Genomic DNA, 27,470 nt, shown 5'->3' on the forward strand with positions numbered 1-27,470 from the left:
GCTGGGGTGGGATCTTTTATCCCAGCCCTGGTTTCTGGCTAAGGCCTGTCAGCGCTTTCTCCTCGTCCCCTCTCACGTTATTCCGGGTGTTTGTGGGCTTTCAGAGAGCCTCTTCCTGTGCAACGCGAAGGCAGGTCTCCTTGCTGCCTCTCTCTGCCCCCTCGTTTTGCTCGTACCTCCAGCACTGCAGCCGCTCGGGTATCTGTGGGGTGTGAAGCCTCTTCCAGGAGAGGACAGAGGGGTTATTCATGCACGGAGTTGTGAAGGGGGGCACCTTTTTCTAAACCAGGCTGGTGCTTTACTGCGTTTCCTAGCACTTTAGTGTTTGCCTTTCGTGTGTGTCTGGCAGATAAGATTTTCGGCTGAAACGGAAGGGACACTGGAAGGTAATGGGAGTGGTATTGACACACATTGTGCCTGTCGTATCTACAGGTCGAGTGTGGAGTCAGCCCAAAGCAGCGATCATCTGATTAAAAGTGTGTCCTATTTGACGTTACTGCCACATGCGATTGGTCACTTTCGCTGGCAGGCACAGTTCCTCATTTTCATTAAAAAAAAAAAATTAGTTCGGTAGGTTTGCCTGTGTGCTTGAGGTTTAGAGACAAAATTGTAACAAAATGAGTGGAATTGATCTGCTTGAATCTCTCTGAAGGCTGAAGCTTTCTTAAAGGTACTGTACTGTGCTCTGCTTTCATGTGTGACAGGTGAAGCTGTGTAGCTGTCTTGTGACTGCTTCAAGACATGGCATAGTAAAAATGACCTTCATCTGCAGCCTGCCTAAATAATAATGTAAACTACTTTAAAAAAAAATCCGAATCAAACACATTGGTGAAATACTCTCTCCTGCACTTGAAAACAATGTGTATCAAACTGATGTACTTTAAATAAATTAAGTGCCCAAAAAAGGTGACTGCACACATCTGATTTAAAAAAAACTGAACATAAGGTATTGATCTGAATATATTTGCTAAATATGTTATGCCAAGGCAGATTTATGCAACCCCAGTGTAAAGGCTTGCTAAATGTAAACATCTAAAACCTTCTTCCTTAATTGGTAGCATGATCAGACTAGTCTTAAGTAAACTTCAAGTCCAGGCTACTTAATCAAGTTTAAAATGGTTTTGCATCCTGGGAGATATTCCAACTTCAATATGCCCTTCTTGTAGATAACTGACTTTGAAAAGCTATGACCAACTGTGAGGCCGCTCCTTAGAGTAAACTTCATTCAAATGTTAGCTGGTATTGCAGAGCACCTAAAGTGCTGTCTTATCAAGAATCTTTATACTGTGGAGGACATTCCACTGTTGTGAAAGAATCTGACTATTAGTGTATTAGTATGGAAGGCTACTAACTTTCCTCAAAATTTTTCAGAAAATAAAACTTTTTACCACCTACTAGGAAGTATTTATGTTCTGGATTTTTTCTTTTAATGTAGCCTTTCCTTAGTTTAACTATTTTCAGATAATTTTTGTCTGCAAATTACCATGCTCTGTTACTTGCAGGGAACTGGTGAAGCATTGTAAGTGTTGATTATGTAAAGCAGTGTAATTTGAGCCTTAATTGGCCAAAGTATGCTGTTAATTCAATGTTTGCTGATCACTTTACAGTAACAACTTTTGTCCTGGTCTCACTGAATTTAAGCTCAAATAAATCTTGCTGTAAGATTCAGTGGAATGCTTTCAGATTGGACAGTTCTGAAATAATGTTGCTTTTGATTAATCTTACAAGCAAAAACTAATAATCTTCTGAATCTTGCCAGATTAATAATGCAGAATGCACTGAGGCAGTGATGCAGTTGATTCAATTTTTAGGATCACAGTGAACATACTATTTGTGACTTTGAGTTTATAGCTGACTATAATTCACCTTTCTTGCACAAAAGGCTTTATATTTGATACTACAGAATGTTAGAAATAGTCTAGTTTATTTTACACTTTGAAGTACTTACTAACATTCATAGAGCAAAGTATGATTTCATCACATGGAGGATGGCTAAAGAGAAATAAGTGATGCAGTTGCTCAGGAGAAAATTTTCATATGTGGAGTTCGACCGTTAATGATGCCTTCAATGTCATGGATAAATGCGCTGCTCCCTTTGCTGCATTCTGCTAGTAAAGCAGGTTAGTTAGAACAAATTCTTATAATCATATATGGTCCTGAGTGTCTTCTCTAACGCTGCTAAATATACTTTAAAAACATACTTCTTTAAAACCCAGATTGTCCATCAATGTTTAAATAGAGAAGACCTTTTCTAATTTTTAGAAAGTGCTTTTGCAACACAAACCATGATTCTCTAACTGTGACTTAGTTGTTCTCAGATTTCTAGATGTAATAGAACAGGTATGCCCTACTCTGAAACTTTGGTTGGCATCAGGACACTTGGAGAACATACTTGTAGCAAATACCCTGTTGATGAACTTGAAAAATTTCAAGTCTCAAGTTCTGGTGACTGGCTTACTCATTGTGTGTAATAGGAGAGTTTGAATTATGGCAGTTGCATGGAAAACTTGAGACACAAAAAGCCAATAGAAGCTGGAGTTCAACACCAGAGGCGTGCATTCTTGGGAAGTGACATCCTATCTGTAGCAACTGAAACTCCATTTTACTGAGCTAACAAAACAGAAAGGAATGTGACTGCATTTGAACAGAACTGTAAGAATACTGTTGTAGAAGATATACTCAACTTCACACAAGAAGAACAGTTAATTTATATAGCCTTCAAGATTTTTATTTATGTGAGTATTTTCTGCACTTTGTAACTCTGCCTTTTGGAGGTTAAAGTAAGGAAATAACTTGTGGACACAGCTAACATGGAACTTGCATTGAAGGCACTCCTGGCATTTCATGTGTGTTCCCCCCTCTTTTTTTCCTCCAAAAATCCTTCTCCTCTATGTAAGTTAGAGAAGCTGATTTTTTTTCCTTTCACAGAAAACTGTTGAGATTGACATTCCATTTGTCCTCTGTTGCCCTACAATGGAACATTAAGACTTCAGCCTTAGACAGTTAAAAATGTGAAATGTGTGTTTAATTGCTGTGCAACAGGATAGATAATGGCTGGCACAGTTCTCACAATAATTTATGTGCCACAAACAAGTGCAGTTTATATGCTTCCCTTTAAAGGCCATTAGTTCAATCACACAATTTCTTGTCTTAAAGTGCATTAAAACTTAGATCAAAGGAGTAACTAAGTGCTCTTTGGATGTGATTGAACAGAGTGATAATGATTTATGAAAGCAGTATTTAAAACAAACACAACCTCACAACCTATTTCAAACTTGGGTGCTATAGGGAATCACTTTCTGCTAGTGCGGAACAGTTATGAAAACAGCTATTTTGTATGGAATATGATCATAGTACTCAAATTTCAATGGATAGGGAATGAAAGAGAATATTAGGTAGGTTAATTGGTATCTTTCTGTATGCAGATGTATTGTGATAAATAGCCTCTTTATTAAGACAACATCTGTCTATTCTCAAAATTTAAGCTTTAGGAAGAGAAATTCACCTTTTAATTTAGAAGGTGTAATAGCAGCAATGTTTAAAATAATAACAGCCATGTGTTTAATTTGTTGTTTGGTTGTTTTTTTTAATGGCACTTGGCAACCTCTTAGACATTGTTTATTTTGTTAGAGGTTTAGTACCAATCGGGTGACTTGACAATAAGCTTTAGCAACATGTCAAAAAAACCTACTAGCAAGCTTTGACAGTTCAAGACTGTCGTGTAAAAAGAAGTAATTGCTTACGAACATTCTGACTACTTCAGGCTCTATAGAAGCTGCTTTTCTTTTTAATTTTGCCATTGCTTGTGTCTCTTTAGCTTGGTTTTCTTTGAAATCCGTGCTAATGGGAGACATTAGTTGATTTAATGACCAGAACTGTGTAACTTTCTGGCCAGCTTCATCTCTTGATGATGAAAGAGTAGATGTCTCAAATCTAACTGCTTCTACAGTTTTCATGAACACTTGTGGCTAGGTGACAAGACCCAAACCATTCCCTCTGTGAAGAAAATGCCACAGCCTGCTGCCTGTGTGGTAGGTCAAAGACCTTTAGATAACCTGCAAACTTGTACTGATCAGCCAGATAGTAAGAAGGTAGCTTGGAATGTGCTGCAGTGTGAGCTACCTAACAGGTGCTTGCTGGAAATGGGAGAAGCTGTGGGTATTGCAATGGTAAAATCAAAGTGTAGATATTAGGAATTATCACAGTGAAAAAAAGAAGGTAGTTGGCAATGAAGAAAACATGTTTTGTTCTGTTTTCAGGAGGGGACAGCCAGTCAGAAAACTAGACTTCGAATATTTCTGTTGTGTTGTATTACAGTAGATCTGTTAGTGACATCTGAGAGCTGTGTTTTTCTTAAAGTAGCCTTCATTATAAATTTCTGGTATTGTGGATATTAGTATATGCCATATATAAGTAATTTTTAATTTGAGCTATTACTAGTTAACACACTTATTGCAATGTATAGTAACGCATGATTTATTGACTACTCAGAAACTCCTTGAAAGGACCCATGCCAGGCAAGAGAACCTGCAGAAGAAAATGGTTGAGCGGCTCAAGACGGGAGTGAGACCCTCAATGCAGACCAAGACAGTCAGAGAGCCTTTGTTAGAAACCGGTAACCAGACAACTCTTCCTGGTGAAGAAGGTATTTTGCAACAAGTTTAATAAAGATTGTCTTTTTATACAAATCTCATTTTCTGTTTCTATGGGCAAGTAAAAGCCCTTACTGTTTATCTTAAAATAAAAAGCTATGTATGCAGTTACCTGACTACTAGGACTGAATATGGCTAATGTTTAGCTTGACCTGAGAGCAGATGCTCTAAGTAATTAGTAAACTATTTAAAAATAATTGTATAATGCCAAGGATAGTGCCTTTTGCTTGTTAGAATTTGGATGGGCAGTTTTTTGGGAGACATATCAGGGTAATCATAAATCATAACTTTTTTTGCATTACAGTTTTGTACTGTCTCTGAAAATATTTTAAATTGTTTGAATACTAATTTGCTTGAATATTCTGACCCATACAGTGAAGCCTGGTACAGAGCCATCACCACCAAAGAGGCTCTGCCCTAACAATATGGAGACTCAAGCTTCCAGTTTAGAGAACGTGCAGCCAATTCCTCCAGGTTCCACAAGTCATCGTTCTCCTGAGACGACTTCAGAGTTGCACGTAACTGCTTCTAACAGAGCTTCATTGGTTCAGCCTCTTGAGAAAGGAAAAACAAACATGGAGTCAGAAACTCCTGTAGCCCTTTCAGTCAAAACACGTATGCAGAAATTGGCAGAACAGCGTCGCTGCTGGGATAGTGAGGGTATGTCAGTGTTTGAATTTATGTTTGTTTGCGAGAAGGTAATTTTGTGTATGTGAACGGAAATCTTTTCATAAAGAAGTCTTAGCACTGGGCAAGGCCTAACATAATTGTTTACTACAGCTTAATTTTATACTTTTTTTCTCTACTAGGGTGATGCCTTGATCATCACAACTGACATAAAACTAGTAAACTGCTAGATTAAAAATGTGTTGGCTTTGCAGTGAACTTTAACTTGATTAGTTTCAATGCCTTCAAAGCTAGTAGCTTGATTCTCTTGATGGCAAGAACATTTAACTGTTGATAAACTCAACATATAGCAAAATGCAAAAAATGCAAATATATGTGATATATTTTATTAGCACAATAAATGTGTTTTCTTTTTTCCAGATCCTTCTGAATGCGTTTCTCTGTCCCCTCTCCAGTCAAAAGATCAGTCTGTTTCTCCACCTAAGCAGACATCTAATGCTCTGGCAAGTGATACCCCTATTGGGAGAAGAGGCCGTTTAGCTAACCTTGCTGCTACAATTGGTTCCTGGGAAGATGACCTAAGTCATCCATCTGCAAAGCAAAACAATGCACAAGAACAGCCTGGCACTGCTTGTTTATCCAAATTGTCCACTACAAGTGGAGCATCTGCTAGAATCAATAGTAGCAGTGTAAAGCAGGAAGCTGCATCCTGTTCTCAAAGGCTTGTTGAGGCTTCTATTAATAAACCAGCAAACTCAAAGCTAGCGGTGAGTGTCTGATTTAGTTGCTGATTAAAAATTGATTTGAGTATTGGGGGGGCAAATGTTAACTCATAACTATTTAATCTGAATCTGAAGATTTGGTATGAGCAATCTCAGTCTATTTACAACTTTTGCTTTATTGCAATCCCACATGCCCTTTTTTAAATAGCAGACCTGAAAGAGCTTACAATCCCTTTTATTGAGACTTTAACATATGTGTACTTAAGTCTTGTAACAGTTCATGTCAATTTAATTGATTGCTGGTTTTTTTTTCAGCATCAGAAGGGGACTTCTTATAGAGACACTGGGTTGCGCTCTGTAACTTCATATAGTTGATAGACTTAAACTGTAAATATTACTGCTGTTTGAAAATTCAATCGCAAGGCTGAAATTAGTAGTACAAGATGCCTATTGTTCAATTTATGCCATTTATGCAATGACAATATCTGCCATATGCCATCTTGTTTAGGGAAACATGGAAAAATACCTGAAGTTGCTGGCAAAAGCACCTGGAATCAAATGCTAAAGAATTTGAAACACTGGATTAAAAAAATAAACTACAAAAAGCTTGTAACACTTGTTTTCAGCTGTTTCTGTAGTTGAAATAGGTGTGTTATGTTATAGTATGCTATGCATAATGCTTTCAGTTTTTCCTCTTGAGAGAATAAGAATATGTACAGTCTCATCTTAATGTTATTCCTTTTTTCCCATGTTTAGGATCCAAACAATTTTGTAACACAATCCTCAAGAGTCACTGCTCCCTGTTCTAAAGAATTGAAAGTACAACTGCCAACAGAGATTCCCTGCAGCCCTCAGAAAACTGAGAAGTGTACACAAATAGCAAAATCAACTTTGCCTCAACCAGTTCAGTCCAAAGAAGAGCCAGTCAAAGGAACACATGTGCAACTTGAACCGAAGGGTAAACCCACAACACCAGGTAAACTTCTTTCAGCTTCAGTAAATAGTAATTAAAATTAGGCTAATGTCTCCTGTGTTGAAAACTACATGTTAGTTAAGAATTTTTGGTAGCATATCAGATAATGCCTGTTTCCTGCTGTAACTTGAGTAAAGTCCTAAAGAGTTCTGTGATAATTATCATAAATTGTACAGCTTCCATATTTTGCAAGTGTGTTTGCTTGGACATTGTTTTAGTAACTCTTGAGAGCAAAATCAATCTAATTTTTCTCTATGTAAAAATGTACCCTGCTAATATCAGTTAATGGAGATTATTCAAAGCTTCTTCCAAGTTGTTGGATACTGTATGTATCCAAACAGTATAAGGTAAAGAGTCTGCGTATGTTAGACAAAATCAAAGCTAAATGCCACATAGATGGTCTAACTTTGCATAGTGTCTTTCTTTTCAGTGGTAGCTTTTATGTCAAAAAAAGTGATTGTCCCTAGCTTTAAATCCAACTGCTTATTTGGTCAGGAACTTGGATTAACAGTTCGAACTCTTGGAAATTATGGCCAATAGAGCAAGTGTATGCCTCCTAGATATGCTAACAATAAAATACAAGCTCAATAAAGTGAGATGGATGCCAAACAAAGTATCTACCTTGTGTACTAGAATGCTTATTTACATGAAGGATGCAAGTGAGGCTGATTGTAGAGGAAATGTTGAAAAAACAAGCCAGTTTAAATAACACATATGGACTTCATTAAAAGAAGGGCATCTATTTGTTCTCATTTGCTGCTTTATTAACTTTGGTGTTCTGTTACTGTGGTGATTTGTACTTCAGGTTTAGCTTTTATAAAGTATAACAGAGTAAGAGCTGTAAATGAGACAGCTTAATTGTTTCATTGAGAACCTTCAGCAGATTTCTCTCTTTGTTTCTGAGAGTTTCTTTCAAGGCAAAATAATTGTTCTTGTAGGGGGATCGGGAATTAAGCCCTTCCTGGAACGCTTTGAGGAACGCTGTCAAGAGCGTAGTGCACGGACTCCTGCTACGAATACTCCAGGGTGCAGAACACCCATTGTTACCCCAAATACAAGGACAATCCAGGAAAGGTTTCTTAAACAAAATGAAAATTCCTCTGCTGCCAGTTTAGCACTTCAGCTTAAGCAGGTATGACTTGTTACATTCTCAGCTTGCTTGTAAGCTTAGGGAAGATTCTTACTGTTTTGCATCTACCTGAGGAATTTGAATGTTTTGACATTTTAAAGCTGTCAGCTTTTTTCCCCTGTTCCTCTTTATTTGCTTAGGAACGTGAACAAGAACTTGCATGCCTTCGTGGCCGGTTTGTTAGGGGCAACCTGTGGAGTGCGGAGAAAAGTGGAAGTTCAAAGAGAAAACTTCCAGAAGCCAAAATGGTAATATGTTACCTCCATGTATCAAAAGATGAGTCTGTGAATTGCTTTAACGTGTTCTGAACATAGGGATAGATGTGAAGATGCAAGTAAAAGATAAAAACCTATGCTTTGTTAATGTAAGACTACTTGTCAAGAGGTTTTTCTAATTATTATTCTATTATTATTAGATATTTTTTCCTCCTGCAGTATCACTTAAGGAGACAAGTGATATGCTTTGAGCCATTTTTATTTGATGATGTTACGTGTGGGGTCTTCTATATTCTGAAACTTAGAAAACAAAAAAAACTCCTCACAAACACTCAGTTTAGTATTTAGTACCTCAGCTGAAGTTTTTATATAAGATTATTCTTGATGTTGAATAGTCAGCCTCTTTTTCCTAGGAAGTGTTCAAATGTGTTTCTTTCTGGCAGTTTTGCCAGTCACTTTGAACATTACCTCCTGAATGTACTATGTTTTTTGGTTGTTTTTTCTTTCGTTCTTTTTCCAGGAAAGTCAGTCTTGTACTAGTCCAAAATGTAGTCCAAAACGTCATCCTAGTTCAGATGCCACTGCTTCTGGCTCACCAGAAGACACACCCTTAGGTGTCAGGCCAGCAAAGTCTCCCTGCATGGAATCTTCAGGTAGGAACTGTCACTGCCTGTGGCTAATACTGCACTGAAGCACTGCTCTTGATGTTCATGAGCAGATAAAGGGGCTGGTAGCACTGACTTAAAGAACTGGACATCGTATTTGACCACTGCTTTGTCTGAATCTTGTCATATGATGATAATACTCTGCACTCCATTACCACTTGGAAGATCGGCAAAACACACTGCCTTTTTGTTTCTTAGTGGGTTTACCTATGTTTCATGCTTTCATGTATTCATATATCTATCTATCTCAAGTGTAGGGAGAGTGAATAAGAATTGTCAGTTATAGACTTAATCTCTACTGTACCTGAGTATCCAAATTTCCACAATAATCTAGTGGGAGGGAACTCCTCCCATTTCAGTATCCCCCTTTTGATATTAATTCTTACAGTGGGGGATGTGAAAAGAATTCTGAGATGCTTATGACATCCTTTATGGTTCTTACTGAGTGGAAGAGCCTCCAGTTCTTTGGGGGAGAAGGTAGTGGGGAAGAGTGAACTTAATTAATGCTTCTTAGACATTACGGGTGAACAGGCTATCAAATGTGCTTCCAGAGAAACAATTATATCGTGCTCTTAGGTTGGGTTTGAGTGTGGTGGGGTGGGTTTGTTTGTTTTTAATTTTATCTTTTTGCTCTTGTAGTTCCACTCTACTATAGTTTCAGCATTGTTCCTTGTGCTATCAATTTTCTGATTATAAGATAGAAGCCTAGCTGTACACGTTGTGAAGAGTATGTATTCTAATGTGCTTTTTGGCAGCAAGCTAACTGTAGTACTTAATCTAGTGGGCTTTTTGTGAGTCGTCAGCTATATTATCAAACTTTCAAAATTCAGTAACTAAAAAAAATTAAATTCAAAGGCTAGGCATAATCTTTACGGACTTATTTTTTATAAATCACTTAGATGCTCCTAAATGTGAAGAGACTGATAAACCCAGTCCTCTGAAGGTCACTGAGCCAAAGAGCCCTGTAAAAGCGATGTCTGTCTCAAAACTTGAACAACTTGATGAGAAACTGAAAGGTTTGTATTGAGTAGATGTATATTAATGCACTTAGCTGTCTGTTGCCACTTGACCAGTGGAGTGCTAATATCCTTCAAGTCTAAACGATGAATTGACCATACATCTGCTGACACTCATGTGTTTTGTAATTAAATTTATATAAAACAAATCAAGAAACTACTTTTCTCATAACCCTTCTCTCTTGACATTCAAGTCTTTAAGGAATATTAAAACGCTGATATTAAAAGTTTATTGGGGAAGGACAGAAATGACTGCTCTACTATGGGACTTACAATTAAATTTCAGACCTGTTTGAACTAAAATGCTGACACTTGTCTATCTCTATCAATTATGCAGTATATGTGATAATAGTATATTAAAATAAGGATGGAAATATAATTCAGGGTTCTATATGCCTGGCTATAATAAATGCTTTTTAATCAGTTTACTTAAAAATAAAAAAATGATTGGCTCATCTATCAACATCTTTCTGTTCATTTAACGAGAATGAAGAGTTTAGCCTGATGCTACTAATATTTTTAAAACATCACTCTTCAGATGAAGTATATGAAATCGAAATGAGTGTGGATGACGAGATGAATAGCTCAAAAGTGATAAATGAAATTTTTGAAGTTCTACAAGAAGAAGGTCCAGACATAGAAAAACTGAAGAAAGAAATGAGCATGAGCCTGGAAGGTGAAAGTGATGAGGATGAGCAGGAAGAGTCACTGAATATTTCATCAATGTCTCTGTTAACCCCTCTAGTGGAATCTGTTGGTTCAGAGGTGAGAGTTCTTGGGAGGTGGAGAAGGGCTTGTTTGTCATGCAGAGATGTACAACTTGCTTGTGAACAGTGATACTTTGTTGTATTGTGATACCTGGGAAAATAGAGAAGTTACAAATGACATTTTGCTAATGAAAGCATAACGAGATAAAGGTATTTTCCTATGAAAGTAGCATAGCATATTGGATGGTCTGGTAAACAAGCAGTTTAACTTCTGCCAAATCAAGCTTCAGTATATACTTGTATTACTTATGCAGGACTTCAATGGTATTGCATGCATTCAATGAAGCGGTTACTGATAATAATCTGAAGAGAAGTAATTATGTAACTGTACCAATTTGGAAACTAAGGGTGAAATGTCCTTGAGTTCAATGATCTGTTGGTGTCTTTAAAATAAAGAAATGAGCTTGTTCCATGTCCTAGGAAATATTTGTAAAATGTCTGTTAAATAGCATTAAGCAGCCTCCAAATTTGCTATTTATATGCAAAAGAATTAAAGGTGAGAAAGCAGATAATGATTAATGTGGACAGATATCTGTAACATAACCTTTTCTTCTCCCCAGGCTTTTGTTTCTCCTTGTAGGTCAACTGGTGAAGGTAGCAGTATTAGTGATGCAAGTCTGAAGTCTGAAAAGTTCCAAAGGACTAAAGTCCCTAGGGCAGCATCTGGAGACAGTATTGGCTCTGTGTCAGAAGATCGCAACCTTCCATATAGGTAATAAACACAAACCCCCACATCTGATTCTGTAAATCCGCAAGACACTGGCTTTTTTAACTCTTCTAGTGAAGCATACTGCTTAAACTACAAACTAAGCTTTTTTCCGAGATCTCGGCCTTTGTCAAAGATTGTCTCTGTGTAGCCTTCATGTTGCTTAAACTTAAAATGAGCTGATTGAATGTTTTTTTTTAAAAGCCATTTAGGCAAGTTGGAAAAAATACCAATATTGATACATATGTATACGAAAAAAACTTGGTATACCTGTGAAACATTTAGTGGGCTTTCCTCTTTTAAAAGCGTTGACGCATATAGATCTCAAAGATTTAAAGAAACTGATCGTCCTTCAATAAAACAAATCATTGTTCGCAAAGAAGATGTTGCTTCCAAACTAGAAATTGAAAAGAATGGCCCATCTGATCAAGTCAACATCAAAAAGAAGATGCAGGTATCTGATATACTTCTTAAAATAGTTTTTCTAATTTACTGTTTCCTTGCTTAAGTTCCTCTGTGAACATCCAGAACACTCACATACTGCTTAAAACTGCAAAATTAGGCTGTTTAGCACAAATACTTAGTGGTAGGGGATGACACTGCATAAATTGAACAGCTAATGCATCTCTTAGAAGCATCACACTATAGAGTAAGTCTGGAGAGAACAAGCCATTGTTTTGAGAAGGGGACAGGGAATCTATATCTTATTACTGCCTTTGAATTAGGCAGGATTCATAACTACATAGTTTCAGTAGGCAATATTCTGATCTTTACTCGCTCACTGACATTGCTGAATTTCTGGTTAACTGCTGCTTCCCATGGTGAAGGGCAGATGAGGCTGGATATGGAACGTACAAACGCTGAAGTCATTAACTGACATATTTAAATTACTTCAGGTCAAAGTAACTGTAAACTGCAGCATTTTTGTAGTTTACTAACTGAATGGTCTGATTTTTCTGAAACATAGCCCCAAAAATGCTAATCTCAAGACAATTCCTTGTTTGAATGCAACATTAAATATCTCTTTCATTTCTAATTCTTTTTACTACCCGTTTACTCTAGGAGCTGAATAATGAGATCAACATGCAGCAGACAGTGATTTATCAAGCCAGTCAAGCTCTGAACTGCTGTTTTGATGAGGAACATGGAAAAGGATCACAAGAAGAAGTAGAGGCAGAAAGACTTCTTCTCCTTGCAAGTAGGTTTTTAGACTGAAGTTCAATTTTTCTGTCATGAACACTTTAGGAAAAAATGATTAATTTTGACAGTGCATTTATTATGCTACCTTGTAGCAGCTCATTTTTAGCTCTTCACCTGGAAAACACGAGAGAGTAATACCTGTTGTCTCAGCTTCTTCTATAGGCAAGGGCACACTTACTTGTACATTTCTTGTCCCTAATATTCCTGCTATTCTGGAAGATCATTCATAGTTCTGTTGCATTTTAAATACTTATGGCAAAAATAATTGTTCAGTACTGCTTTTCCCTCTGTTACAACTATAATGAGTTAATTTCTTTATGCAGCTGAGAAGAGAACTGCTTTATTGGAAGAACTGAATAAACTGAAGAGTGAGGGACCTCACAGTAAAAGAAATAAAGCTGCTTCTACATCCACTGAATTTACTCCATCCAGGGGATCTGTTTCCATTTCAGAAATGCGTCTACCTCTAAAAGCAGACTTTGTGTGCGGTACTGTTCAAAAGCCAGGTAAAACTAGCAACTGAAAACTTTACTCCTTTCCTCCCTCTTTCTCCATCCTCCCTACACATTTCTTATTCATGCTCTTTGTTTTTGTTGTCTGTGTTGGCGTTTCTGAGAACTCTGGGGGCAAAGAAAACTTAGCAATTACATTTAATTGATCTGCTTTTTGGCTAAGTTTTCAATATTTTCCGTGGTTGTTTTAGTTGCATCCTTTTCTGGCTTGTGAGGTTCAAGAAACCTCTCAAGATTTTCTCAGCCAGTCTTAAAAATCTTTGTGGTCCTCTGTAATGTGTTGAGGAGGAAGCAGAATTTTGTATCTTGGGCTGTCTTCTCTCTTTCTGCCTTTGAATTTTTTTTTTTTGATGGATACAAGTCTAGTACTAAATATCATCACAAATTCTGACCTTTGTGGTGCTGTGGAATGCTCATCAAGCCTCTATTTTTTTTCAATCCTTCTATTAACATATCAAAATACTTAATTTACAAAGCCTAGTCTTCCACTGCCTTGTCATATTTAAGACATTAAAGTGTTAAAATGTGGATTTGTTTCTTCTTTTGTACCAGAAGAATATCTGGCACTAACTCTCTGTAGGTCTAGAGGCTTATCCTGGAGCATAGTAAGCTTCTGTCATGCGGTAGTTTAACCACATGTGTAGCATTTCTTATTTTCTTGTTTAACTGTACTGTTTAAATGTAGTGGGTTTTTATATCTTCAAATAAAACCACAGCCAAGAATATAAATTTAAATATCTGACCTAACTTACCACCCCTACCCCACCCCCCAGATATTACAGTTCTTGTTTCATGACAATCTGTTATAGGAAAGCCTCTCTAATGATTATGAAAATGTAAGTTTCATTTCCATCAGCATTCCTCAAAATTAAATTGTCTAAGCAAACAACTATGAACTATTCGTCATCAAAACTTTATTCCAGAAGTGCAGCACTTTCTATACATTGTGCTCCAGAAGCTCTGTTAATCACTTTTGTCTCTTCAGAGACATCAAATAGATGGAACTGCTTACTGGAGTCTTCAACAGTTGTTCTGAAAGCTCTGACTTATCCTATACAACAGAACATCAAGATTCCCAAACTACTTTGTAGTTTAGTTTTTCATTTGGTGTTTTATTGCATATGATATTATGCAATGCTCTTGCTTTACTGTTTGCTGCACAAACTCCATTCGTCTGACACTACAGAGATGTGCACTTGTGGCTGGTTGTTTTTTCCTTTATGTGAAAAGCTAGAGAAATGAGTTGCCTGGATAACCAGTTCCTTCATAGGACCAAAATAAAAGCATGAGAATAGGCATCAGTGAAAGCCAATGTATGGTTAAGCTGGCAGGCCTAGAGAATAATGACAGAGTATAGGGGACTAAGATTAACTGCTGAATCTGATTATGTATTTACAGAAGCAGCAAATTACTACTATGTAATAATACTGAGATCTGGAGCAGAAAACATGGTTGCAACTCCATTAGCAAGTACTGCCAGTTCCCTGAATGGAGATGCTCTTACTTTTACTACGACATTTACTATGTAAGTATAAGAAACTGTTTTGGAACCAATTTCAACTCTGATGGTGAAGCATGCATAAAAATGTTTTAAAATCTTCATATAAGGATGTCATATCCCACGAACAAATATGGTGAAATCTTGTGATATGGGTATTTCCTGCTTCAAGAAATAGCCAGAATGTACTTTTTCTCAAAAGAGCAATCTAGACTTATTCTACTATCCATCAGCTAATTTCTCTCGTGCTTTTCCTACTTCTGTTCTCTTCTGGAACACCTGCAAAGACATGTGGATTGCTCTGCCTGAAATGGTGTTTTTTCCCTTTTGCAGCAACTAACATTTTATATAGCTATTTCATTTTGACATCTGGAAAGAACAGTACTCTTAAAACTAAAACTTCAACTCTCATATGTTAGCTAAAATGGTGCTGTAAGTTCAAATGACTGATTGTTAGCAAAAGTCTTCCAAAATAAATAAGCAAAATACTTTTTTAAAGTTAAACTCAACTGGAATTTTCACTTAAAGCTATTTACTTAAAAAAACCAACCCAATCTCTGTTTCCAGAAATGTGTGCCAACAGTAGACTGAAGGGTGCAATCTGAGAAATATTAAATGCACTTAATTTGCCACTTGTCCATCCCTCCCTTTTTGGTCTTTGAGTTCCAGAAAGTATCCTAGAAGAGCAACACATAAGGACCTCAGACAGCCCTATTGGCCTGCAGGAGCAAACTCTGACTTACAGGGCTGACTAATAGCTAATCTGTAGCTCAGCTACTTTCAAGTAGAACCTGGTTGCTTCCTGGGCAGTTTTAGGGAGTAATGACTAACTAAAAACAAAATAAAAACTCTCTCTTTTTGCTTCAGTCTGTGTTTAACTTATATTTTTTCCCCCTCCTTCCTTTTAGGCACGATGTGTCAAATGACTTTGAAATAAATATAGAAGTTTACAGTTTGGTATGTATAAGCTTCTGTCAAGAGAATGTGTAAAGGAGAGTGATGTGTTGTACTCTGTTAATATCATCTTGCCTTACAGGTGCAGAAAAAAGAAGTTACAAGTACTGATAAAAGAAAAAAGGCAAATAAATCTAAGGTAAATGAAACATGTAAATTGGTGTGTTGTATTTAAACAGAAGGTTCACAATAGAGGCTGCAGTGTTCAGAGAGAACTATTAGTGTTAGACAATCTGTTGCTTGCTTTTACTCTTGTTCTTTCTTGGAACATCTGCAATGACAGAATCACAGAATCACAGAACGTTAGGGATTGGAAGGGACCTCAAAAGATCATCTAGTCCAATCCCCCTGCCGGAGCAGGAACACCTAGATGAGGTTGCACAGGAAGGCGTCCAGGCGGGTTTTGAATGTCTCCAGAGAAGGAGACTCCACAACCTCTCTGGGCAGCCTGTTCCAGTGCTCTGTCACCCTCACTGAGAAGAAGTTTCTTCTCAAATTTAAGTGGAACTTCCTGTGTTCCAGCTTGTGCCCATTACCCCTTGTCCTATCATTGTTTGTCACTGAGAAGAGCCTGGCTCCATCCTCGTGACACTCACCCTTTAAATATTTATAAACATGAATGAGGTCTCCCCTCAGTCTCCTCTTCTGCAAACTAAAGAGACCCAGCTCCTTCAGCCGCTCCTCATAAGGGAGATGCTCCACTCCACAGATGATGACAGATGGGTTATGAAGTCCTGCAGCTATTAGTAGATTTGACCTGCAGCACTTGGTTGAGCCTGAAATATATTGGAGGGGAAGGAGAAGTCGTCTTGTTCTACCAAATGTTATGCTTTGCAAACTTTTATTAGGTATGGTGCCTGTGATAGTGATTTAACACCCTTATTCTCCACTTGACTTAAACTACACCAGTCAATATGCTCTACCTTGCAGTTTGATTGGTCTGGAAGCTTTTATTGATCAGCTGCAATGCTTTTCTTCTCAGTGTTAAGCAAAAGCACTAGTTGCTTAATTTTTTAAAACAAATATTGTTTTAATAACTCCTTGGACACAAACGTTTCAGCTTGTACAGGGTGCACGTTTCAAGTGTTTGTGCTTTATTAAGGCTTTGTGACTAAAAAATGACAGTTGCTTTCTGGAGGTGGGCTGTTTTTTTTCTTCTTGTCATACACTGTGCCCAGCTGCTGGAATTAAAGATTTTCAGATCTGATTTTATCCTTCACAAGATATGTTACCTAATAAAAAAAAGAAACTTGATTGTCTTTCAAAACAGTTGGAACAAGTACTTAAATCCTGCCTCTGCATACAGAAAGAGGAACTTTCTTTAATCTTTACTTTCATTTGTCACAATGAAAGCATGCTTCTACTTATCCCCCAATAAAACCAGTTTGAAGTCCAGGGTTTCTTTCTCTCCTGTGCTGTAGTTTAGAGGAATCTTTTACTTAAAACTGAATGTTTTTGTGGCATGGATGTACGTTGCTGGTGTGGGATTATAATTTTGCAGATAGCATCCTATATCTGCTTCTTGACAAGCTTCTTAAGCTTGTCTTTTGGCTTCAAGAATAGACAAGTACATGTTTAATATACAGTCTCACTTAAACTTTGACATTTTCACCTGAAATATAGATAATGTACAACAGTCGCACAGTGAACATCTCTGTACTTGTATTGTTAATTCTTACCTTTAATAAGTAAATGTAACTTTTAAGCCCACAAAGTAAAAAGGTCTACTAAGTTGTTTTCAAAAGCGTGCTGTCCATACCAAGATAACGCATACTTCAACTTTTCTGCAGTAAATATTTCTTTGATATGTAGCATTACTTCCCCTGATATGTTACATTGAGTCAAAATCCAAGACTTACGCATTACAACAACTAGTGTCCATTAAAAAATTATTTAGCCAAGCAGTCAGTAGTTTCACTGTCTAATTTTCACTTTAATGTGATGGACAAGTTCAGAAGAAAACACCCTTATCTTCTTATATGCTTTTGTAGGTTATTACTCCAAAGAGATTATTAACTTCTATTACCTCTGTAAGTATGAATGTAATATTGTAACAAGACGTGCTTATGACCTAAGGCCATGTTCTCACACTGAATAAAGCTATGCCCATAGTAGGCTCTTTGTGTATCTTACCTGAAACTCTATGAACTTTCCAACTTTCTGCCAAACTCTTCAGCCATCAGCTCAAGAAATTGGTGAAAGCTCTAAATATATAATGCAGGAAATATGCAGTTACTGCACATTTATTTGGACGTTATTTTTCGAGATGTTTTTTGGTTGGGTTTTTTAAAGTACTTCAGATCTCGTTTCTTTCTAAACTAGCTTAGTCTTCTGTAGAAATTGTCAGAAATTACTTTTCCACTAAGCTTTTATTTCTTTCTCTTTCTAGAAAAGCACCCTTCTTACTCCAGGTAAGTAAAATCTAAACAACTTATGCCCAGATGAATAATCTGCACTTGCTATCTAAATCCTTGTATCAATAAGTAGTACTTGCAACACATGGTAATTTGGGAGTAGTAAACACAGAACTTTGTTAGTTTGCCAGCCCAGAAACTGGCTCTGTGTTTGTATGTGAGTTACCATTATGTTTAATGGAAGATCTCTTCACAAAATGAAAACTAGTATCTGGTATCAGATGCCTGTGGTTTACATTGCTTTCCTGAAAAGATGGATGCAAACAAATTTTAAAATTTTAAACTAGTCTGTTGTCAACACAGTAATACAGAGTGAAAGTGAAGATATGAACAGATTCTGAAGTACTGCTTGTGTTTTGTTTTAGCATGTTTGCAAATTTCTGACTCTCAGTGAAGAACAGCAGCATCACTGAGTGTTTCTCTAACTACATAAGTGTGTTTGTACACCTGTTTGTCTACAGTATGAGGTGCTTAGGCTAGCATAAATTTAGTATAAATTGCAGTAATAAGCTGCACATTGATAAAAGTCCAAAGAGGAATACAGGCACACAAATTCTGAAAGACTGCAGTGTGTCACTTGAGAAGAGATTGAGACAGAAAGTAAAGTTGAACTGCAGGACGTGAGTGCTTAGTAGTGTGCCCTAGAGTGCTCTCTGTCACCTGGGGCCTCTTAAAATGCTTTGTCTTCTCCTTTGTGAGTATTTCAAAACTTGTTTCTGAAAGGCAAGATCTACTGAGGAGGAATAGCGTTCGCCAAAATCCTGTCTGAATGTGCTGCTGGGCTATACTGCAAATCAAAAAATTGTGTTATGACTTGACTTTAACTTATTTCTCCACAGCCGTGGCCAGTCCAGTTGGCCCCAATGCTGTGCGCACTACGAATTTCGTCCTTGTTGGATCACACAAGCTATCACTGTCTTCTGTAGGAAGTGCCAAATTTGCATTGGAGAAGGTAATGGAAATTACTGGTTACCAATCCAAAGGTAACTGCATACTACTAGAAAAGCGAGTCTGTCTTTACTGTTTTCAGGTGCAATTGCCATCCTAGAAATTCAACATTTAGGCTTACATATGTCATATGTATAATTTATACTTCTTGTTACTCATTCATTTAATTTTATATAATTGAAATGTAATTTTGAGACGCAACAGAAAAAGACTTAGGTTATTATGCCAGATGTTCTTTCTTTTCTGTAGCTCAGTGTAAGGTATGGTTATACAAAGATAATGAAGGCATTTGGTTACTGATTTGCTTTCACTGACCAAAAATTGATGTGTGCATTTGCCATCTCAGTACGTGGTCGTCTTATTGTTTGTTGCTCTTACAATCTTGTAGTTCTTACTGAGACATTTAGTGTGTCTTAATAATAATGAAGTATTTTATATTTTCTGCATTTAATTGACTTAAAAATTACTGTTTAAATATAATTAGGAGTATGAGTTTTCATTCATATCCCATTTAAATTTGTAGAAGCAAACTATATTAATATTTTTCAAAAGAAAGCTATTACTGAGTTTTATACCATTAGTTCCTTGTCTAAACGGAATGTTTATTGACTCTTACCATTAGACACAAAAAATACAATCTTGCATTCACTCTAATCTCTAACATTTTAATATCTTACACCTAAAACCTATTTTAATAGGTGTTGATGGCAGCAGCTAATTTAAATTCACTCAAAAATTACTGCAGATTATGGTAGTACTAAATTACAGCTATCCAAACAGCAGCATAAAAATAAATTTTCTTAGCTAATTAAGTCTTATTGTGATGATAGCAGTATTGCAATTATAGCCTCTTATGAGAGATGAGATAACAAGAATTGGTTGTGTTTGTGCACAAGATGAAAAAAAAAAACATCACAGTAATACCAACTTGCTTTTTGGAAGTTTTACTTCTTGCATATGGAAGCAGACTCCTTCACTGAAACAGTTCACTGAACGTAATGGTTGAATTGCACCGCTGTTACTGTCTGGACTTCAGAAGTACCAGCTTTGCTTCTTCAGCAACTGAAGCACAAGTACAAAGTTCAAATAAAGTTCCAGGAAAAACATCACTTGGTGAAATTTTTCCAGGTGCAAACTTCAGCAGTTTTGAATAAGAATTTCCCTTTTTATCAGATAATTTAACAAAATAAAAGTTATCACCTCTGTAAAGCTTCAGTTTCGACTTGCCCTGTGGCTGTACAAAACAGCTGCTTTTTAACGTGCTCCATGCATTTCTAATACAGAAGAAACTGCTGTCGCAGTGAGCTTTTTGAGTTTCATTCCTCTTTTATATACAGTGTTAAAATTCAGGGTAGAAAGGACCAAAATGTACTCATATATAACTGTCTTCATTTTTTAAAAAAGCTTTAACTTTACACTAATCGCATTGAGCATGTTTCTTTTTTCCCTAGATAAATTTTGAAGGGGTGGAAAAAGAACTGTTGGGCTATATGTTCCACAACAAGGTTGCTATGATCCCTTTTAGTTTATAACTTTAAACAGGAAGCTGCTTTGTAGTGCATGTTGCTTATGTCTGTCTGGCCTTTTTGCAGTTTTTTTTAATAATTCTTCTAAGAAAATGCTTAAAAAAAATTGACTAACTGACCATAAGGTGGTGAGAGCCTTTTAAGACTTGCAGAATTCCACTCCCTGACTTTTACAATAATAAGCATGTTTCTAGAACTCAAAGTTATTTAGGCCGCGTAGGGTTTTTGCTTAACTAGCATGTGTCTCTTGTCTTCCTAGATCAGTTTAAGGAGGTTTTTTCTTGCTTCAAAACAAATTGATACGTCTTTTAAAAGATTGCTAGTCAGGAAATTTGAGCTAACTTCTTAATGAACTGCACAGGACATAGAATTGGCCACTCTGCTGAGAGAGGACCAGGAAAAAATTACTGGTGGCCTAAATGTTGGATTAACTCAACTTATTGTTGCCACTGAAGAAAATTAAAATTAAAATCACTCGGGGGCTAAATCTCTTGCTTCCTATTCTGTTGAGACGTCCTGTCAAGACCTATCAAGGCTCTTGTTTTTTAAGCAAAAAGCTTAAAGTTCATAAAGGACTGAAGTTTTGAGAATACTAAATGTGTAAAAATGTGAGGTTGTTCTTTGTACACAAATATGCAATTAAATACTTTGCATGCTGGATATACTTTTTGACTTTCGGAATGATGTAAATTGATAGGCTTAAAAGAAATAAGTGATCTTTAATATATGAAAATAGTTTTATTTAGTTAATAGTTAACTTGGATTCCTCAGAAGGAAGTGTTTTAGATAGCTTTACATGTTTTTTTTTCTCTCAGTATTAAGCAGGTGATAATTTTAGTGCTTATCACCTCCTATTTGTAATCAGAAGTCTCCTAAGAAACCAATTTTTTGCCAATTCTTGAGTATCTTCACAGAATCTTCTATGACAGTAAGCCAGCTTCTTATGGTAGATCTCCGAATGACCACACCAGAGCACACACTAGCCTCATCATGGGCTTTATTTTTCTCTTCATCTAGCTGGATATTCTACAAATGCCTTTCGTTCCACTACCTCCACGTGATTGTGTTTGAAAGAGATGTTGCTGACTAGAATGTAGTATAGTCTAGTCTCACTGTGTGCAGGAGGGTGTTTTAAGACCTGCTTTGGTATTTAGTAATGATGTTGTAGGCTCTGCATAACTGATACGTTCAGTTTGGTATGTAGCCTTTTTGCTTTTACTGTTGCACAGCTCTTCGCTGGTAAACTTCATAATCCACAAAGCAGATTCTTCTGTCCTGACATTAAATTAGAAAGGAATGTGAAAACCACAAATTTGAAGTGGAGAATTGGCTAAACGTCCTTGATGGCCTCATTCAGAAATTTAATTTTACTATGGTTTGGGACAATGTAAGCCAGTATTCCCTGGTGTAGCAGGTAGTTGTCCTTCCTGATAAAAATCCAGGGCTGATGCAACTTATTCCTATTATGTGCAAACATTTTAATCTTTTTACTGTTTTTTACTATTTTTGCTTCTCAGATAGTCATGTGAACTCCTACATGGTGCTCAAAATTTTGCTGTGCTATACTGCAGGGCCAAGTCATGCATGCTGTCTTCACTGAGTAGATGTAACATGTAAAAATTATCTGATAACCTGCTTGGGCACATGTGTATTGTGTCTGGGAGGAAGGTGCAGTATGCCTGCAGTTCAAAGGTGGTCAGTTTCTAACCATAGCATGTTAGGTCTGCAGGGTTTGTCTCTTAGCTTCCCTGCAGGGGAAGAAAAAAAAAAAAGAAGGGATATGATTTCTTGTCAGTAATGGTACAAGCACCCAATGTATTGGTTGCTATGTGCGGAGGGACTGGGGGAAGTCCAAAGGCAGTCCTTGTTGCATGCTCCTCCTCAAAACTCTTGAATATTAAATGACTATTTAACCAACCTCTGGTACAGTAGTTAAGCTGCCTTTCTTTTTTTTTTTTTTTTTCCAGTGGTAGAAGTAGGGCTTGCAACCTCCTTAGTTAGAAATGACTTAACGCAGGTTTTCAACACCTTGAGTGACAGTTGAGAATAAGTGCTTTCATTATGTTTTCCCCTTCTAGGTTTTTTAAACAAATATTTATCTGACTAGGCAGTATTACATCAGTATCTGCCAAAAATGCTTATGGCATCCAAGTACCAATCCTGTTTAAACCCACTTTGGTATTTTCCTATCAGCTTAATGCCAAAATGAGGCAGAAGCTTGTAGGATGTGGACTGGTGCCTTGTGTTGTTTATAACCATGCTTGGAGTGTCTACTTTTCTAGATAGAAGCATGTTTGTGCATATGTCCTGATCAAACTAATCAGCAAATAAGTCTTGAAAAGCTTCTAATGATTTTGAAATAAAAAGTTATTATTACTCTCTTGCTTAAGACTCACTGCATCTTTCTGGCTAAAGATCCTAAGAACAAGACACTGCTAACATCCTGGTGCAGGTGGCTTGCATGAACTGGCAGTGTTGAGAGGTGTCAAAATTTAATGTCTAATTGTTCTACTTTTTTCAGGTTCCCTTTTTGTCTCCTTTGGAAGGTCATATATATCTAAAGTTAAAATGCCAAGTGGACTCTTCTGTGGAGGAGAAAGGGTTCTTGGTAAGGTATTCACTTTAAATTCCTTCCTTGAAAATTACAGGCCCCATTAAATGTTGCAATAGTTTGTGATGTGAGATGAGATTGTAATTTCTCTGCTAAACTTTTACAGCCCATCTCAGATTTTTCTTTTTTTGTCGTGTAAAAACAAATTCTTCTTCGCATTTTTTTTTCCACTGTGTTCAAAAGCTTTGAGTTACAAGGAAGGGACAGTATTTTCTGAGAAATGTCTTGAGCATTTCTCTCTAAAACTGGATTTAGAAAATGCAGCTGCTGCTTGGGCCTAATAGATGGAGCTGTTGAGATTGTGTCCAGCAGATGGCAGGAAGCGTACTATGAAAATACTTCAGCAAAACATTCACATTTGCTGTTATTGTGGTGTTTTTAGAAATCAGAATTTCTATAGACTCTTCAAGCAGTTCTTTCTGTCTCCTTTCCATTTACTTAATTGAAGTCGAACAGACTTCATTCGATGCAAACATTTCACATACTTACGGTAGTTGCTGTCCCATGTTTTTATGTCCTAATTAAAGTCCTTGTTTACTTCTACCATACAATATGTAAATCATAAAGAATGGTGTACATGTACATTAAATTTTCTCAGAGTAAGAGTTTAGAAACTCCCTGCATCATTACAAATTATCTGAGTTGTGAAGAGTGAAAAACACAACACACAAATTAATTGGAGAAGAGACTTCTGTACAAGTTCAAGAGGGAACAGGAATAGAAGACAGATACTAAACTTTCCATTCCAGTACTAAGGAAATGAGGCTTGAAATTGGCATAATCCTGCATCCAGTGAAATAACTGCCAACACAAACATTTAAAAATCAATTTTTCATTTCTTTTAAACTGACTGGACTCCTGAGTGTGGCCTGTAGAAAAGCCAAACATTTTTGCAATCCCTAAATATAAGTCAAAGATGACTTTAAGACCTGTAATAAATTGTTATACATGTTTAGTGAATCATTCATCCTGTATCTGCTATTAAGTAACCTTCCATTATATTAAAAAAATGAGAATGCTTACCACTGTCAACAAGAAAGTCTGGTAATTTGAAATAGCAGTGATAGGTGCATTTTGAGCAAAAGGCTACACACTTGAGAATGATAGCATAAGCCCATTTTCTATGCTATCTGGAAAATAAATATACTGTAGTAATAGATATCTCTCCCAGTATATATTTTAACTTTTTTTACATTGACTTCTATGAAATGTTGTACTTGTAGAACCATTCTGGTAAAAAACCAGTTGAGTACAGACCAAGCTCAAGGTAGAATTTAAATAGGTATAATTTAAATAATTTTTAAATTTTTTTGTTTTTAAGACTATGTTTGAAGACATTAGTGGATTTGGAGCATGGCATAGGCGCTGGTGTGTGCTGTCTGGAAATTGTATATCTTACTGGACATACCCAGATGATGAAAAACGGAAGGTAATGCTGTTTGATAAATCTCAAATCTGAAGTTCTGTAGTAGCCTACAGAACTAGCTGCTAATTTTTAATGGTGGTAATGTTTAGGCTTAAAACAGATAAGTATATTCAAAGCATGAGAATCAAGCTCATAAAGTTTCCTTGGGGAATGGAGGGGACTTGTCTTCAGAAATTTGACCTAAATCAGGGCAAACATAGAAAATGACCACTTTAGTGGTAAAGAGGAAAACTGGGGGAAAATCCATATTTAATTTCCCCTTTGGGCTTTTCAAATAACTAATTATTAAATTGAAACTGCTCAGGCTTGTACAGCTTATTAAGCAGACTTTATCTAGTTGCCTTAAGTTTTAGACAAAATAATGACTAACACTATGGTAAAGGACTAGAGTGGGTAATCTTATATTGCAGAAGCACAGCTGTAATTATTGACTATCTTATTTGCAGTCATTGTTTTCTCATAACTCCACATCATATCTTGTGCTTTTTAAATGATTCTCATGGAAACTTAAGTTATTGTCTGGCTAATGAGACAAATTAGCGGTTCATCTGTCACTGAGGTGAACCTTCTTGTCTCCTTAGCCTATTCTTGCAGTGTGTACTATTATATTTCCAGGTTGTTTTAAGGACTGTTTTCAAGAGGGTTTTTCTGACTCACTTAAGCAATTTACCATTAGACATTTGCTTGTTTGTTGGCAGAACACTTTCTTTCCCAAACTCGGTGGCAAACTCTGGTCCTTTTGGGTCTTGTATGCCAATCCTGATGCCTGAGTTTAGTTTCTTCCCTGCTAACAGAGGAAGACCATATGCTGATAGTTGACACTGCCAAAATATATCAATGTACTTTCTTTCCCTGCCAGGAGAGAGGGAAAAATCTCTGCCCACTGTAATAGAATTTAGGCAAAAAAATGAGTTAAGCAAGAAAAAGGTTCCTATTCTGCTTTTGGCTGCAAGAAAGCAGCTTTGGTTTGTTTTCTAGATTCTGTTCTTGAAAATCTTCTAGGCTTGTTTCACTCTCATTCTGAGAAAGGGTCAGCTAAATTCTTTTGATGTATTATTATCTACAGTAATATTAAGCTCTGCCCTTAATAAACGGCTTCCCTTACCCCTACTATATCTGTTCTATCACACAGAGACTTAGCTCAGAAATGCCAGTATTGGGCAATGATTGCTTAGAATTGTGTAATGTTGGGGTTTTTTAAAATAAATTTCCCATGGCTGTACATATATCACCAACACGTAGCCTGTTTCCGAGTGTTCCTTGAAATAGAGCTATCCTTCTTTTTCCTGTAACTTAGGTTATAGTCACTAACTGTAGAATAGTATAGTGAGCATGGCCAATAAATAGCAAACTCTTCTCCAAGCCAAGCGCAGCTTGTGATGTTTCCCTGATGTAACTGTAGGTGTGAAGAATCAGAGCTGAGATTTGTAACTAACTGTAGACATACAGCTGAACCTCTGCCTACAGTTAGCAGGAAGAGCAGCCTGCCTTGAAATTTGAAATGCTCCTCTAGCTATTGACTGCAGAGGGAGCTAAAGCAGCTGAACTTGGCACTTAAGTGTCTTAGTTGCATGTTTGAAGATAAATCCATGTGCTTATAGGCTTTGACAAGGACGATACAAGCATCCCTAAAGTGCTTGTATTCTGCAGGCTTTGACAGGGTTTACTCTATTAGTTTGGATTTTATTAAGTTCTCTTGAATTCAAGAGTTAAAAATCTTTTTTTTTTTATGGAATAAAGAAAAGGAGGAGATATATCTTCCTAGAGCCAAAGCCTTTAGTAAGGGATGGATTTGTTAGCTCTATGGTATGTGGCTGAGCAGGGCAAGTTCCATTGTTCATGTTATCTTGCTTCAGTTATGGTTCTTAAGTTAAAAAAAAAAAGTTAAAAAGTGTAATCCCTGTTTTCGTATGGAGTAACTGATTCATGGGTGAGTTCACTTAATATGGCAAAAGTTGTCAAAGGATATGTTGTTCAGAATTACTCTCAACTGCAGTATTTTTGCCTGATTAACTTCACTTTCAGCATCCTTTGGGCCGGATAAACTTGGCTAACTGCACTAATCAGCAGATTGAACCTGCCAACAGGGAATTCTGTGCCCGTCCCAACACTTTCGAACTAATAACTGTCCGACCTCAGAGGGAAGATGACAGAGAGACTCTTGTCAGCCAATGCAGAGACACGCTCTGTGTTACAAAGTGAGTGGATAAAATCATGAAGGGTGTGGAGGGGAGGGTTGGTTTCCCTCAAGTGATAGTTTTGATAACTCAGGAGCTTTACAACTTTGACATGACAATGCAAAGCTTGTTTAAGTGTTAAGACTTTGGGCTGACACATGAAGGGTTCAGTTCACTTTTAGTCCTATTTTGTCTTACTGTCCCATTTGAGTCTTCTGAGGACAAAGAATTCCACTTTTCCAGAAGTTGAAATGCCAAGTAGCTTGGTAGCAGAATTGTGGAATATTTTACTTAATTTTTACTCCTCTTTACTCTTTGGGCTTCTGTGGATGATCAGCTCACGTCTTTCTCTACCTCTTAGTTGTCCTGAAAAATGTTATCTGATCCATTGGTTTCTTTGCCTTTTAGGAACTGGCTGTCTGCTGATACTAAGGAAGAGCAATGCAAAAGCTCAACCAAGTCCTTGTTGACCTTCGCATGTGGCAGCCTGATGCCTGCTACAAACCTATTGGAAAGCTTTAAACTCCTGAACAGAAATATGGAGAAAATATGTATGCAAAAGCCTGCATGAACTACACAAAACAAGAACTTAAACGAAAATGTGGAAAGTCTTCTAGGTCACTTATGCTTTAAATTTGAGAGAGTATTTAACATTATACAAGACTATATTATGCAGTATTTTTATTTCTCAAAGGATTTTAATACTTCCTTGCTTTTGAGCATGGTAGGAAG

General features: G+C 36.8%; 1 protein-coding gene across 1 annotated transcript; it reads left to right on the forward strand.

Annotated features, from left to right (window-relative positions):
• Positions 1–4,491: 4,491 nt before the first annotated feature.
• ANLN (anillin, actin binding protein) lies at positions 4,492–27,313 on the forward strand (the record flags this gene model as incomplete). Its single annotated transcript, XM_010184216.1, is given in 24 exon segments — positions 4,492–4,645; positions 5,028–5,312; positions 5,700–6,046; positions 6,758–6,977; positions 7,913–8,106; positions 8,244–8,351; positions 8,839–8,971; positions 9,883–9,999; positions 10,538–10,764; positions 11,327–11,478; positions 11,779–11,926; positions 12,535–12,670; positions 12,996–13,178; positions 14,583–14,709; positions 15,591–15,639; positions 15,719–15,775; positions 17,628–17,666; positions 18,026–18,047; positions 18,890–19,002; positions 23,046–23,132; positions 24,457–24,564; positions 26,587–26,759; positions 27,147–27,175; positions 27,178–27,313. Coding segments are annotated over 24 exon segments (3,291 nt in total), but the record flags the coding sequence as incomplete, so codon positions are not given.
• Positions 27,314–27,470: the final 157 nt, after the last annotated feature.

This window comes from Mesitornis unicolor, unplaced genomic scaffold (genome assembly GCF_000695765.1).
Source record: "Mesitornis unicolor isolate BGI_N332 unplaced genomic scaffold, ASM69576v1 scaffold12835, whole genome shotgun sequence".
In the NCBI taxonomy this organism is placed as follows: Eukaryota; Metazoa; Chordata; class Aves; order Mesitornithiformes; family Mesitornithidae; genus Mesitornis; species Mesitornis unicolor.